The 16,358-nt window shown below is 44.4% G+C and overlaps 1 protein-coding gene across 2 annotated transcripts in view; it reads left to right on the forward strand.

Moving 5' to 3' along the window:
• The first annotated feature begins 1,484 nt into the window (after positions 1–1,484).
• Positions 1,485–16,358, forward strand: part of LOC133535464 (dynein axonemal intermediate chain 1-like) — a 28,669-nt gene continuing 13,795 nt past the window's right edge. Inside the window, exons 1-12 of one of the 2 annotated variants that reach the window (XM_061875324.1) lie at positions 1,485–1,587; positions 1,689–1,748; positions 1,822–1,902; positions 1,990–2,110; positions 7,435–7,457; positions 7,544–7,681; positions 10,265–10,324; positions 10,402–10,521; positions 14,532–14,616; positions 14,733–14,850; positions 14,935–14,978; positions 15,045–15,292. In XM_061875324.1, coding sequence (XP_061731308.1) covers positions 1,846–1,902; positions 1,990–2,110; positions 7,435–7,457; positions 7,544–7,681; positions 10,265–10,324; positions 10,402–10,521; positions 14,532–14,616; positions 14,733–14,850; positions 14,935–14,978; positions 15,045–15,292 — 1,014 coding nt within the window. In that variant the 5' untranslated portion in view covers positions 1,485–1,587; positions 1,689–1,748; positions 1,822–1,845. The remainder of the gene's footprint in view (positions 1,588–1,688; positions 1,749–1,821; positions 1,903–1,989; positions 2,111–7,434; positions 7,458–7,543; positions 7,682–10,264; positions 10,325–10,401; positions 10,522–14,531; positions 14,617–14,732; positions 14,851–14,934; positions 14,979–15,044; positions 15,293–16,358) is intronic. The other variant, XM_061875325.1, reaches the window with a different exon arrangement.

The raw sequence follows: 16,358 nt of genomic DNA on the forward strand, positions 1-16,358 counted from the left end.
TCATCAAGTACAAACCCCGTTTCCATATGAGTCGGGAAATTGTGTTAGATGTAAATATAAACAGAATACAATGATTTGCAAATCATTTTCAACCCATATTCAGTTGAATATGCTACAAAGACAACATATTTGATGTTCTAACTCGTAAACTTCATTTTTTTTTTTTCAAATAATAATTAACTTAGAATTTCATGGCTGCAACACGTGCCAAAGTAGTTCGGAAAGGGCATGTTCACCACTGTGTTACATCACCTTTTCCTTTAACAACACTCAATAAACGTTTGGGAACTGAGGAAACTAATTGTTGAAGCTTTGAAAGTGGAATTCTTTCCCATTCTTGTTTTATGTAGAGCTTCAGTCCTTCAACAGTCCGGGGTCTCCGCTGTCCTATTTTACGCTTCATAATGCGCCGCACATTTTCCATAGGAGACAGGTCTGGACTGCAGGGGGGCCAGGAAAGTACCCGCACTCTTTTTTTTTTTTAACGAAGCCACGCTGTTGTAACACGTGCTGAATGTGGCTTGGCATTGTCTTGCTGAAATAAGCAGGGGCGTCCATGAAAAAGACGGCACTTAGATGGCAGCATATGTTGTTCCAAAGCCTGTATGTACCTTTCAGCATTAATGGTGCCTTCACAGATGTGTAAGTTACCCATGCCTTGGGCACTAATGCACCCCCATACCATCACACATGCTGGCTTTTCAACTTTGCGTCGATAACAGTCTGGATGGTTTGCTTCCCCTTTGGTCCGGATGACACGATGTTGAATATTTCCAAAAACAATTTGAAATGTGGACTCGTCAGACCACAGAACACTTTTCCACTTTGCATCAGTCTATTTTAAATGATCTCTGGTCCAGAGAAGCTGGCGGCGTTTCTGGATGTTGTTGATAAATGCCTTTTGCTTTGCATAGTAGAGCTTTAACTTGTACTTGCGGATGTAGCGATGAACTGTATTTAGTGAGAGTGGTTTTCTGAAGTGTTCCTGAGCCTATGTGGTGATATCCTTTAGAGATTGATGTCGATTTTTGATACAGCGCCGTTTGAGGGGTGGAAGGTCACGGTCATTCAATGTTGGTTTCCGGCCATGCCGCTTACGTGGAGTGATTTCTCCAGATTCTCTGAACCTTTTGATGATATTATGGAGCATGGATGTTGAAATCCCTAAATTTCTTGCAATTGCACTTTGAGAAAGGTTGTTCTTGAACTGTTTGACTATTTGCTCACACAGTAGTGGACAAAGGGGTGTACCTCGCCCCATCCTTTCTTGTGAAAGACTGAGCATTTTTTTGGGAAGCTGTTTTTATACCCAATCATGGCACCCACCTGTTCCCAATTAGCCTGCACACCTGTGGGATGTTCCAAATAAGTGTTTGATGAGCAAAAAAATAAAGTTTAACAGTTTGAATATCAAATATGTTGTCTTTGTAGCATATTCAACTGAATGTGGGTTGAAAATGATTCGCAAATCATTGTATTCTGTTTATATTTACATCAAACACAATTTCCCAACTCATATGGAAATGTGTTTGTAATTTGTACTGACAGACCCCGCTGGGCAAGTCCCACAAATCCAACAAGAAAAAGGTAAGTGAGGATGCACAAAAATGCACGATGCTGCCATTCTTGATATCGTGTCGGCTTCGGCTCTTTTCGTTATTTCGATATTTGTCATAAAATGACTGTAGGAAGAAGATGATCCGGGGAAACTCATCAAGCCCGCAGATCAACTGGATCTGTCGGATGCAGTAAGAAACAAACACAAATCCTCATTTTTGAGCATTTGGAGTCAAATGGGGCTTCTTTCTTCGCCATGTTTAGGATCTTAAAGAGGAAATCACCAAGATGCTGACTGCAACAAATCCGCATGCTCCAGAAAATCTTGCCCACTACAAATTCAGCGTATGTCGCCTTTTTCAAGCCACCCGCACCAAAGAAACTAACCCTAACCTTAACCCGTTGCTAATTGTCTACTTGTTTCTTTGCCAGGAAGGTGCGTACAAGGTGACCACCGCCATGGAGCATTTGGTGGTCCACTTCAACATGGAGGGCGTTCTGGACTACGATGAAGATGCTCCCAGTCCCATGGGCAGTGAAGGCACTGCAGACGGTGATTGGTACCTTTTAAAAGCTTTGTGTCTGTCCAGAATTGTCATGTTTTGGTCAACGACGTAGCACACAAATACTGATTTGATGTACGCCAGTACACAATTTGTGCCACCAGGTGCCGCTATTGTACAATGACATTAGCAGAGAGGACCGGTGCAAAACTGAGCACAGTGGAACAGGGGTTAGTGCATGTGCCTCAAAAAAGGTGACAGGTTTTTAGAAAACTTTTGTTTTGAAGGGGTAATTGTCAATGAATGAAATGTAGGTCTAAGTGAGACCTACATAGAGGTTTTTTTCTCATGTCTCTACCACATTCCTACCGGAAGTTACAAGCAGTTTTGTCTGTCTCACAATACGAAGGTCCTGAGGAGTTCAATCCCGGGCTCAGGATCTTTCTGTGTGGAGTTTGCATGTCCTCCCCGTGACTGCGTGGGTTCCCTACGGGTACTCCAGCTTCCACCCACCTCCCGACAGATAGACAGCAGTTTTATTTTGTCCATTCTTAACATGTACAAGACACATAAAAACTGAAATTACATTTTCAGCACATTCCCGCTAAGAGAAGACATACGTTACAAGGGGACAAGACAGGGACCGCCAACGGATCAGCCACTTACGGCGCTCCTTAAAAAGGTTAGAAAACGGTGACATTGGGAGAGGGGGAAGAGTAAAATATCAGTCTAAGGCTAGACCCTCAGGAGGGGTCCAGACTGAGTCCAAGGAAAAAACCTCACATAGCGTGGCACACATAAACATGGTACATTTAATCACACCAACTTGCAACGGAGGGGGGAGGGAGTTGAGGCCCTGGAGGTCGGCTGCCGCTATAAAGTGCTACTCAGCCATCCACAACCCCAGAGAAATTAAGCGGCAGTGAAGGCGTTGATTTGGGGAGGGGTGTGTGCCTGCATGTATGCCCAATTAACTGGGGTGAGATGTTGAATGTTTTTGTGGACTGGGGCCAATTTCAAGTTGGACATCAGGTGTTGCTGAAAAAAAGGAAGGTCAAAAGCATCCATCTTTGAGGAGTCCTCGGGGGAGTTCTTCAGAACAACCTGTTCCTGATTGCATCAGGGCCATTCCAGGGAGTCAAATCGTAGATTAAGATGTTGTTTTTCTTCGAGAAGACTAAACAATGACTTGCCTTCTCTGTGTGTCCGTGCTGGATTCTCAAATACCAATTTAATTATTCCTTCTCAGCAAGGTTCTCCAGGATGAGATCCATTTTGCGATTCAAATCAGAAATCGCTCCAGTCTGCGTTCCCACAGCCCGACCCAATCCTTCCCTTGGGTTGAACAGCCGTTGGGCCCCTTGAGTGGCTGCCATCGTCTTCCGGATTTGACGATACCTAATCAGCAGGTTCCCCGTGATCATGGTTCCAAATAGGTAGATGTCTTCCACGTTCTCGATGGAAAGGACTGAGAGGCACATGATTCTCCATTTATCCCAGGAGTCTCTCACGTTCAATCAGGGCAGCCAGGTTCCCCCGAACCTCTTTTCCTTGTCGTAAAGACTGTGTCAATTGTGTCGAGAGTCCAGCTGATCATATTCATATTTGATGTTTAGATTAGAGGACAGCGCAAGGACAGGGGATAGGTTGAGGAAGCCCACTCAGTCACGGGGAGAACATGCAAACTCCACACAGAAAGATCCCGAGCCAAGGATCGAACCCAGGACTTACGTATTGTGAGGCACCCCTGTTCCACTGTGCTGCCCTATAGATTTGAACCCAGTACTACTGACTGATAGGCAGCAGTCTTAACCGTTAAGCAATCCTGGGTGTTGAGAGCAATTTTGGTCCACTTATTTTTACAGACACTCTTGTTGGCGACTGGGAGTTTTAGCTCCCTTTACAGATATTCCACGGTCATAGTGAAGTGAAGTGAATTGTATTTATATAGCGCTTTTTCTCTAGTGACTCAAAGCGCTTTACATAGTGAAACCCAATAGCTAAGTTACATATAAACCAGTGTGGGTGGCACTGGGAGCAGGTGGGTAAAGTGTCTTGCCCAAGGACACAACGGCAGTGACTAGGATGGTGTAAGCGGGAATCGGACCTGCAACCCTCAAGTTGCTGGCACGGCCGCTCTACCAACCGAGCTATACCGCCCATACCATTCTAAGATTTTAAGAAAGGACTTTTCGAGTCACCCGTTTGTTGCCTTGGCCGAATAATTCTGATCATTGTCACAAGTTGACTTTATACGCCTATTTGTGTTTCATTGTATCCATTAAACCATATTTAATTGTATTGACGATATTTAAAGTATGTGGAAATTCCGTCTAAAATTTTACAAAATGCCACAAATTCAGTCATTTGGAATATTCCGCTTCTTACACTTTCGGTAATTTCCCTAGATTCTACTTCCCGTCGTAACGCTTCTGCACTCCGACCATATTTTTAAAGGGGAACATTATCAGCAGACCTATGTAAGCGTCAATATATACCTTGATGGTGCAGAAAAAAGACCATCTCTTTTTTTAACCCATTTCCGAACTCTAAATGGGTGAATTTTGGCGAATGAAACGCCTTTCTGTTTATCTCGCTGGAGGCGATGACGTCAGAATGTGACGTCGCCGAGGTAACACACCCACCATTTTCATTTTCAACACATTACACATCAGCTCTGTTATTTTCCGTTTTTTTGACTATTTTTTGGAACCTTGGAGACATCATGCCTCGTCGGTGTGTTGTCGGAGGGTGTAACAACACTAACAGGGAGAGATTCAAGTTGCACCACTGGCCCCAAGATGCCAAAGTGTCTGCCGCCAGACCCCCATTGAATGTGCCAGAGTGTCTCCACATTTGACCGGTGATGCTAAGACAGACATGGCACAGAGATGTATGGATAACCTGCAGATGCATTTGCAACGATAGTCAACGAAATCACAAAGGTGAGTTTTGTTGATTTTGACTGCCAGCTAATCGATGCTAACATGCTATGCTAATCGATGCTAACATGTTATTTACCGGCGGCGCTAAAGCAGACATGGTACAGAGATGTATGGATAACCTGTAGATGCATTTGCAACGATAGTCAACGAAATCACAAAGGGGAGTTTTGTTGATTTTGACTGCCAGCTAATCGATGCTAACATGCTATTTACCGGCGATGCTAAAGCAGACATGGCACAGAGATGTATGGATAACCTGCAGATGCATTTGCAACGATAGTCAACGAAATCACAAAGGTGAGTTTTGTTGATGTTGACTGCCAGCTAATCGATGCTAACATGCTATGCTAATCGATGCTAACATGCTATTTACCGGCGGATCTAAAGCAGACATGGCACAGAGATGTATGGATAACCTGCAGATGCATTTGCAACTATATTACGTTTCCTTCCACCCACATTTAATGCGAAACAAACACTTACCAATCGACGGATTTAAGTTGCTCCAGTGTCAAAAGATCCGAAAGTCCTGATCGTTTGGTCCGCAGCTATTCGGCCATGCTATGGCTATGAATAGCGTCAATAGCTATTCGCTCAATAGCTTCAGTTTCTTCTTCAATATTTTCATACTCCAACCATCTGTTTCAATACATGCGTAATCTGTTGAATCTGTTAAGTCGCTGAAATCCGAGTTTGAATCCGAGCTAATGTCACTATATCTTGCTGTGGTATTCCCATTGTTTGTTTACATTGGCAGCACTGTGTGACGTCACAGGGAAATGGATAGTGGTTTCGAAGATAGCGAAAATAAGGCACTTTAAAGCTTTATTTAGGGATATTCCGAGACCGGTAAAATTTTGAAAAAAAACTTCAAAAAATACAACAAGCCACTGGGAACTGATTTTTATTGTTTTTAACCCTTTTGAAATTGTGATAATGTTCCCCTTTAAGTCAGTCGTACTGAAAATACGCAAACATTTATCCTTCACGATCCTTATGTGAAGTATTTTCCCTTACGAAGAAGAACACTCACTCTCCACTGAATATGAATACTTTCATTGTGCATAAAATTGTTCTAAGTATACCTCTGCATAACATTGTAAGCTTATCAACATTAAAGGAAACAACACCCAAGCTTTTTTACCCGAATTCACAAGTTGTTGGCAGATTCAAAGCAACTATGAGTCTAAAATGAATACAAGTACTCCATGGTAGGGATCTTCTAATCGGATTTGCACATATTTCATAGAGAAAAGCTTGGATTCATTTGGTTTTCATGCAATAAACCAGTGAGGGTTGGACTCCGCCAAGGCTGCCCTTCAGCACCGATTCTGTTCATAACTTTTATGGACAGAATTTCTAGGTGCAGTCAAGGCGTTGACCGGATCCAGTTTGGTGGCTGCAGGATTAGGTCTCTGGCCTGGATCTTCAGCTCTCACTGGATCGGTTCGCAGCCGAGTGTGAAGCCACCGGGATGAGACTCAGCACCTCCAAGTCCGAGTCCATGGTTCTCGCACGGAAAGGGTGGAGTGCCATCTCCAAAAGTTAGGGAGGAGATCTTGCCCCATGTGGAGGAGTTAAAAATCCTCTGAGTCTTGTTCACGAGTGAGGGAGGAAAGGAAGGTGCGGCGTCTTCAGTAATGCGGACGCTGTATCGATCCGCTTATGAAGAAGGAGCTGAGCCGGAAGGTAAAGCTCTCAATTAACCGGTCGATCTACGTTCCCATCCTCACCTATGGCCATGAGCTGTGGGTCATGACCGAAAGGACAAGATCACGGGTACAAGCAGCCCAAATACGTTTCCTCCGCCGGGTGGCGGGTCTCTCCCTTAGAGATCGGTTGAGAAGCTCTGTCATCCGGGGGGAGCTCAAAGTAAAGCCGCTGCTCCTCCACATGGAGAGGAGCCAGATGAGGTGGTTCGGGCATCTGGTCAGGATGCCACCCTAGGGAGGTGTTTGGTTCACGTCCAACCTGCAGGAGGCCAAGGGGAAGACCCAGGACACATTGGGAAGACTATGTCTCCCGGCTGGCCTGGGAACGCCTCGGGATCCCCCGGGAGAAGCTGGACGAAGTGGCTGGGGAGAGGGAAGTCTGGGCTTCTCTGCTTAGGAAGAAAATGGATACAAAATTACAGGTTTACAGTATGTCTTATAATGGCCATTATGAAAGAGAGTCAAAGAGCCACAAAAGGGTCCCAGGAACTCGAATGTATGCTTAAAAATACTTAGCAAAGAACGGTCAATGTACTTTTTCAGAATTATTCACAACTTTTGAAATGAACGACCTATGGCACGATGTCAGCTTCAAAGGCAATCCAAAGACCCAGAAAGGTCCCAGTCCCCGAGGGTTAAAGTTGAACAATTAGCCAGCTTTTATCAAGGTGAAAACCGACTGTATTTACCAACTTGGGTTTTCTTCCACATCAGCAGACACTGCAGCAAAACCTGAAGAGGTAAGCCACAAGATCCTTCTTCCGGTGGTTTCATGACCATGAGTTCTCACTGAGAAGGAGCTCCATTGACACTTAGTCCCCTGCAGGACACATCTGCGGGCGAGGAGAACGACGAGGACCGAGCGGACAGTGTTGCCTCTAAAGCGAACAATCAGGAGCCAAAATCTACAAACCAGTTCAACTTCATCGAGAGAGCCTCCCAGACTTTCAATAATCCACTGCAGGTATGAAAAGGTTTGATTGACAATTTTTGTTTAACACGTTAGGACAGATCCAACTTCTTAAACATGGTTTTCAAACTTTTTTCAACAAGTACCACTTCAGAAAACCCTGAAAGCGACTGACTAACATTCAAATACAATAGTCTAGAACAGTGGTACCCAAAAACCGGTCCGTGACACTAATGCATTTTCTCCAACTTAACTTAACCTAACACACCAGTAAACTTGTTTGTAACTCCTGACAGGAAGTCACCATGTGTTATAGTACATTAATACCTAATTGCCATCTTCAGGGGTTCTGAACTTGTTAGACCTCAGGGCCCAACTTTTCCACTACACAGGGACCCCGGGGACCACTCCGATATTAACACTAAATTAGTCATCTTGGTTTTATATCTAAAACCTAAATATCTAAACTACTTACAGTTCACTACCTTATAAAATGATATAAGAGCATCTGTTAATCACAAAGATCATATCAATAATTTAACAAATAAATCTTAGGCTTAGGCTGATTAGACAAAATACATTTACAAACAATTATATAATATGTTGTGCTAAAATAAATAAAGTAAAGTATAATAAATATGTTTCTTAACTAAACTGTCAATAAAATTAAAGTGCAAATGAAAAATAATTATGTTAGATCCACTATGGACTGGACTCTCACTGTTATGTTAGATCCACTATGGACTGGACTCTCACTATTATGTCAGATCCACTATGGACTGGACTCTCACTATTATGTTAGATCCACTATGGACTGGACTCTCACTATTATGTTAGATCCACTATGGACTGGACTCTCACACTATTATGTCAGATCCACTATGGACGGGACTCTCACTATTATGTTAGATCCACTATGGACTGGACTCTCACACTATTATGTTAGATCCACTATGGACTGCACTCTCACTATCATGTTAGATCCCCTATGGACTGGACTCAAACTATTATGTTAGATCCACTACGGACTGGACTCTCACTATTATGTTAGATCCACTATGGACTGGACTCAAACTATTATGTTAGATCCACTACGGACTGGACTCTCACTATTATGTTAGATCCACTATGGACTGGACTCTCACACTATTATGTTAGATCCACTATGAACTGGACTCTCACACTATTATGTCAGATCCACTATGGACTGGACTCTCACTATTATGTTAGATCCACTATGGACTGGACTCTCACACTATTATGTTAGATCCACTATGTACTGGACTCTTACCATTATGTTAGATCCACTATGGACTGGACTCTCACTATCATGTTAGATCCCCTATGGACTGGACTCAAACTATTATGTTAGATCCACTACGGACTGGACTCTCACTATTATGTTAGATCCACTATGGACTGGACTCTCACACTATTATGTTAGATCCACTATGGACTGGACTCTCACACTATTATGTTAGATCCACTATGGACTGGACTCTCACACTATTATGTTAGATCCACTATGGACTGGACTCTCACACTATTATGTTAGATCCACTATGGACTGGACTCTCACACTATTATGTTAGATCCACTATGGACTGGACTCTTACACTATTATGTTAGATCCACTATGGACTGGACTCTCACACTATTATGTTAGATCCACTATGGACTGGACTCTCACACTATTATGTTAGATCCACTATGGACTGGACTCTCACACTATTATGTTAGATCCACTATGGACTGGACTCTCACACTATTATGTTAGATCCACTATGGACTGGACTCTCACACTATTATGTTAGATCCACTATGGACTGGACTCTCACACTATTATGTTAGATCCACTATGGACTGGACTCTCACACTATTATGCTAGATCAACTATGGACTGGACTCTAACTATTATGCTAGATCCACTATGGACTGGACTCTCACACTATTATGCTAGATCAACTATGGACTGGACTCTCACTATTATGTTAGATCCACTATGGACTGGACTCTCACACTATTATGTTAGATCCACTATGGACTGGACTCTCACACTATTATGTTAGATCCACTATGGACTGGACTCTCACACTATTATGTTAGATCCACTATGGACTGGACTCTTACACTATTATGTTAGATCCACTATGGACTGGACTCTCACACTATTATGTTAGATCCACTATGGACTGGACTCTCACACTATTATGTTAGATCCACTATGGACTGGACTCTCACACTATTATGTTAGATCCACTATGGACTGGACTCTCACACTATTATGTTAGATCCACTATGGACTGGACTCTCACACTATTATGTTAGATCCACTATGGACTGGACTCTCACACTATTATGTTAGATCCACTATGGACTGGACTCTCACACTATTATATGTACCCTAAGATATTTTGTCAAAAAAAAGCCAATAACCATGTTTTTTTGTGGTCTCAAAATATTGGTATGAAGACAAGCAAGTGATTATTTGGCGCACCACTGGATGAAGCCCACATAGTCCACATAGTCCACATAGCCCACATAGTCCACATAGTCCACACAGCAGTTTGACAAGCACTGAAGTGGAGGTTTAATAACATGTTGACCACACAGCTCCTCACCTTTCTCTTCCTGCAGGGCAGAAGTTGCCAGACCATACCTCCACCTCGCTGCAAGTACGCCGCCACTGCTAGTCAGGTAGTGCATCCTCCGTCCTGCAAAAAACAACAACTTGCATGTCTTATAAATGCTCACGCATGCCTTTGTCTCGGCAGTGGCAGATATTTGATGCGTACAGGGACGAGCTACGCAAACAAGAAATGATGAAAGAGAAACTGAAACCAAAGAACGAGGGCGACGTAACCAAGAAGAAGATTCTTCCCATTGAGACGCCGGTAAGCAGCACAACACTTACTGACACTTATTTGTGGCATGTTTTTAATACATTTTGCATACCGTATTTCCTTGAATTGCCGCCAGGGCACTAATTAATTTAAAACCTCTTCTCACTACGGCACTTACCAAAGGCATGCGGTAAATTTAGGCCTGCGCTCATAAATTTAAGTGTGATGTAAGGATACCATCATGAAAAGCACATTTAATTAAAAAAAACATTATTATGGTCTTACCTTTACTTATAAATGAAGTCCATGCGCAGCTCCTTCTGATCAAAAGCATCGATAACTTGTTTATAGAAGTCTTCCTTATCTTTCTTCAGTTTTAAAAGTCTCTCTGTCTCGATGGAGATCTTCCTTTATTACCTCCTGCTTCCGTTGAAAGTCCAGTTTAGAAAACTGTTTTATTTTAGATATGTAATCCTCCGTGTTAAAAGTGCAAACGTAGGAGAAAAAATAAACACTCTTGCTGCTTGTTGTCACTTCTTCTGCAGCCGAGTAGTCGCAAGAAGGATCACTAGCGCCCTCTACCACCAGGAGGCGGGAGTCATTTAATGACTCATTTGACACACGCAGCTACGGTATATTAATAAAACATTGCTGCTTACTGTTCTTTTTAGCATATTCAATAGCTTGGAACTTAAATCCTACTGAATAGCTCTTAATCTTCTTCCCTTTATGCGATTTCAAATGATTGAAATCAGCCTCCTCCATTTTGAAAATGATGACAGGTGAAGTGTCACTCGTGACGTGACGAGTTTGACCCTCCGGAAATTCTAGACATGCGCTAATAAAAATTATATTTTGCGAAACGAGTTTGACCCGGCAGTAATTCTAGGCAGGCGCATACTATATACCCGGCGGCAATTCAAGGAAATACGGTGGATATTGAGTCTATATCACGAAGATCCGGTGGTAATGAGTTCCAAAGACGAGGAGCTGAGGAATAGTTATCACAAAACTTTGTGTTTCAATGAGTTCCCGGCGAGCAGACAAAAGCTGTCTTTGATCTTACCAATCAAAAGGCTAGTAAAACTCCACAGTGTAGGATGGGAAGCGACATGAATGTGTCAGTTTCTTTGATGTATTGTAATCCACAGGAAGATTTTGTCTTGACGCGAGATCTATAAAGCGGAGAGGAAGCAGGACCTGACCCGCGTCCATGCACCTTTTCTGTGAACTGTTTTGTAAACCAAGGCGACGGCAGTTTACGACCCCCTTCCCTTAGAAACAGCTGTTGCCACGTAATCAGGGAAAGTCTAAATAAAATAGGAGGCGTACAATCTTTCGTGGGAGTGTGGTGGGACACAGGTCTACGTGTTTCTCCTCATTGAGCCAAATTTTATTCTGTCTCTGTTTAAATGCTTGTTTCTTTGTCTGTTTAATAGATGTCATCCATGTTTGAACCTGACACATGGGGGATAGTTTATATAAAGGGACCGTGAGATGGATGGATGAAGAGGATCTTAGGGAACGTGATGGCGTGTCGATATTGAGGAGGTCAAAGAGATATGACGGTAAAAGGTTATGGAAAGCTTTGGAAGTAAGGAGATTTATTTTAAATTGGATACGGTGTTTGATGGGTGGTCAGTGGAGTTCTTGGAGAGCAGGAGTGATGTGCTGGATTGACGGGGTTTTGGGGATTAACCGGGCTGCAGAGTTCTGGAGAAGCTGAAGTTTGTGAAGTAACTTGTGAGGGAGACCAAACAGGAGTGAGTCAAGTAGTCCAGGTGAAAGGTGACAGGGCCATGGACCAGTACGGCAGGGGTATGTGGAGTTAGGGATGGGTGAAGTCCATTAAAGCCGCATGTGGCCTTAGTTTTCCCAGGTCTGCTGTAGAACAATAACATCCATCCATCTTCCTCCGCTTATCCGAGGTCAGGGAAGCAGCCTAAGCAGGGAAGGTCAGACTTCCCTCTCCCCAGCCACTTCGTCCAACTCTTCCCGGGGGATCCCGAGGTGTTCCCAGGCCAGCCGGGAGACATAGTCTTCCCAACGTGTCCTGGGTCTTCCCCGTGGCCTCCTACCGGTTGGATGTGCCCGAAACACCTCCCTAGGGAGGCGTTCAGGTGGCATCCTGAACAGATGCCCGAACCACCTCATCTGGCTCCTCTCCATGTGGAGGAGCAGCGGCTTTACTTTGAGTTCCTCCCGGATGGCAGAGCTTCTCACCCTATCTCTAAGGGAGAGACCCGCCACCCGGCGCAGGAAACTCATTTCGGCCGCATGTACCCGTGATCTTGTCCTTTCGGTCATAACCCAAAGCTCATGACCATAGGTGAGGATGGGAACGTAGATCGACCGGTAAATAGAGAGCTTTGCCTTCCGGCTCAGCTCCTTCTTCCCCACAACGGATCGATACATCGTCCGCATTACTGAAGACGCCTGTCAACCTCACCATCCACTCTTCCTTCACTCGTGAACAAGACTCCGAGGTACTTGAACTCCTCCACTTAGGGCAGGGTCTCCCCCCCAACCCGGAGATGGCACTCCACCCTTTTCCGGGCGAGGGTGATGATAGCATTTTTCTATGGTTTAGTCCAACAAAGAAGAACAATGAACCAGAGCAAAGGAGCGGGACTTTACTGCATAAAGGACGATGGTGCAGTGAATAATAGAGCTGGCCTTGCTGTGTGACACAGATGTCAGATAGGTTGAGTTGCGGCTCACCTATAAGCTCGCCAGCCCACTTTACAATTTGATCTAGTGCAGAATTATCTCTCAAGGACAAACTACCAAACCATGACATCAGGGAGAAGGACAGAATGGATTCAATATATGCCCGATAAAAGAGTGACAAGATGGTTCTATCTGTGCACTTAAGATGTGACTTTAAGGTTTTACTACTTACGTATAAAATACTACACGGTCTAGCTCCATCCTATCTTGCCGATTGTATTGTACCATATGTCCCGGCAAGAAATCTGCGTTCAAAAGACTCCGGCTTATTAGTGATTCCTAGAGCCCCAAAAAAGTCTGCGGGCTATAGAGCGTTTTCCGTTCGGGCTCCAGTACTCTGGAATGCCCTGCCGGTAACAGTTCGAGATGCTACCTCAGTAGAAGCATTTAAGTCTCACCTTAAAACTAATCTGTATACTCTAGCCTTTAAATAGACCTCCTTTTTAGACCAGTTGATCTGCCGCTTCTTTTCTTTCTCCTATGTCCCCCCCTCCCTTGTGGAGGGGGTCCGGTCCGATGACCATGGATGAAGTACTGGCTGTCCAGAGTCGAGACCCAGGGTGGACCACTCGTCGGGACCCAGGATGGACCGCTCGCCTGTATCGGTTGAGGACATCTCTACGCTGCTGATCCGCCTCCGCTTGGGATGGTTTCCTGTGGACGGGACTCTCGCTGCTGTCTTGGATCCGCTTGAACTGAACTCTCGCGGCTGTGTTGGAGCCACTATGGATTGAACTTTCACAGTATCACGTTAGATCCGCTCGACATCCATTGCTTTCGGTCCCCTAGAGGGGGGGGGGGGGGGGGTTGCCCACATCTGAGGTCCTCTCCAAGGTTTCTCATAGTCAGCATTGTCACTGGCGTCTCACTGGATGTGAATTCTCCCTGCCCACTGGGTGTGAGTTTTCCTTGCCCTTTTGTGGGTTCTTCCGAGGATGTCGTGGTCGTAATGATTTGTGCAGTCCTTTGAGACATTTGTGATTTGGGGCTATATAAATAAACCTTGATTGATTGATTGATCGACGTGGAGACGTGACACTTTCCTCGGGCAATGAAGATGTTGGTGACACAACCTCACAGTTCATCTGGAAGGTCAGCTTGGAGTCTATGACCGTGCCAAAGTACTTGTAGCTGCCCACACAGTCCACAGGCTGACCTTTGATGACTGTACCAGGTTTGGCATTGGTGTGGGTTCTAAAATCAATAATAAGCTCCTTACATCGCAGTCGAAGTAACCTATTTGTACACATAAAGACCTAATAAATATTCATATCCGCCTCTGTAGGTATTCCTGGATTGTTTGACAACGTTGTCTGTTTTCACCTTTTCAGAGCGACGACATCACCCTGGTGGCAAAAGCAGCCAAGCTGTTTGAGCGAATGGTCAACCAGAACACTTTCAATGAGATCTCACAAGGTATCCGGAACAATCTCCCTTGTGGATCATTAAAGTTTGTCCAAGTCTAAGTACTCAGTCGTGTGAGATTCCAGAGGGTTTAAATAAGTCAATCCGTCGCATGTCTTCCCTTTCAGATTTTAGATACTACGAGGATGCCTCAGATGAATTTAGGGAGCAGGAGGGCACTCTTCTTCCCCTGTGGAAGTTCCAATATGAAAAAGCCAAAACCATGTGTGTCACTGCCCTCTGCTGGTAGGACATCTTTCCCACAAGCAAACACTTCATTCTGCCTACTAATAGTTGGGAAATGACCCAGGAATGCACCTTATTCCACAGGAATGTTATTTACCCGGACTTTTTCGGAGTGGGCTTGGGATCATGTAAGTCTAGAGTAGATTGAAATGACAATCCGACTAAGTATAAGAACTGTATTTTCCCCCTGACAGATGAATTCAGCAAACAGGGTCGTGGGATGCTTCTCTTCTACACGCTGAAGAACTCCACCTTCCCCGAGTACATCTTCCCCACAAGTTCCGGCGTCCTGTGCCTGGACATCCATAAAAAACATTCCTACTTGGTGGCCGTAGGCTTCTATGATGGCTGTGTGGGCGTGTACAACCTGAAGAACAAGGGACTGGACCCTGAGTACAAGTGTACTTCTAATACCGGCAAGCACAGTGACCCCGTCTGGCAGGTAAGAGAGACTAAGTGCACCCAGAACAGTCCATATCACTCCCATCGGATCCAGTCTTCCAGTCAAAGTCCGCATTGAGTTTCAGATTTTTGTCCGGTCTTTCCATGCGTTGCATGGTGGGGCTCCTCAATACATCACTGACTTGTTAGGCACCTACTCTTCAGAGTCTTTTAAAGATTCCCAAGAACTAATTTTAAAGCCCGTAGAGACCTGGCATTCCAGACTACAGCTCCCAGACTCTGGAACTACTTGCACCAGTCCCTCCGTGATCTTGACTGTGTTGACACTTTTAAGAAACATTTGAAATCTTCTCTTTCGAGTAAAGCTTTTAGTTAATGCAACTTTTAACTACCATTTTTAATCCACTTTGTATCCTTTTTATGATGTTGTTTTAATTGAATTGTTTTATTTTACTTATGTTTTTTGTTTTTGCAGCGCTTTGTCATTTTATCTGCGAAAAGCGCTTTATAAATACAATTCACTTACTTACTTAATTACTAAAAAACGGTTTAAAACAAAAGTCAGAGTCTGCCTTACCGTCAATTCTCAAAAATGGTGTTACATAAAACTGAGTAGGAGAATGTCAGATGTTAACATGACAAAATGAAGGCAGCCACAGTTCAAGTTGCCATAGAGCAGTGTCACAACTGAACAAACTAGGGCTTGAGGTCGGGTGCAAGGACGGGGGAGCTGTGCAGTTAACGTTGGGCCCATTTCCAACAAGAGTTCTGGTTCCTAGAACTTCTACTCCCTGGATCTATTAGTTGACAGAATCTCGTCCTCTACCTGGACTGTACAAACCATCGCCATGGCCTCAGATTTGGAGATGCGGATCCTCATTCCAGCCGCTGAACACTCGGCTGCGAACCGAGCCAGTGAGAGCCGAAGGTCACCAACCGAAGGTGCCATCAGGACCACATCATCTGCAAACGGCAACTCTGCCCATCCATCCATCCGTCCGCTTATTCGAGGTCGGGTCGCAGGGGCAGCAGTCTAAGCCGGGAAACCCAGACTTTCCTCTCCCCAGCCACTTCGTCCAGCTCTTCCCGGGGGACATAGTCTTCCC

The sequence above is a fragment of the Nerophis ophidion genome, linkage group LG16, assembly GCF_033978795.1.
Source record: "Nerophis ophidion isolate RoL-2023_Sa linkage group LG16, RoL_Noph_v1.0, whole genome shotgun sequence".
Lineage (NCBI taxonomy): Eukaryota > Metazoa > Chordata > Actinopteri > Syngnathiformes > Syngnathidae > Nerophis > Nerophis ophidion.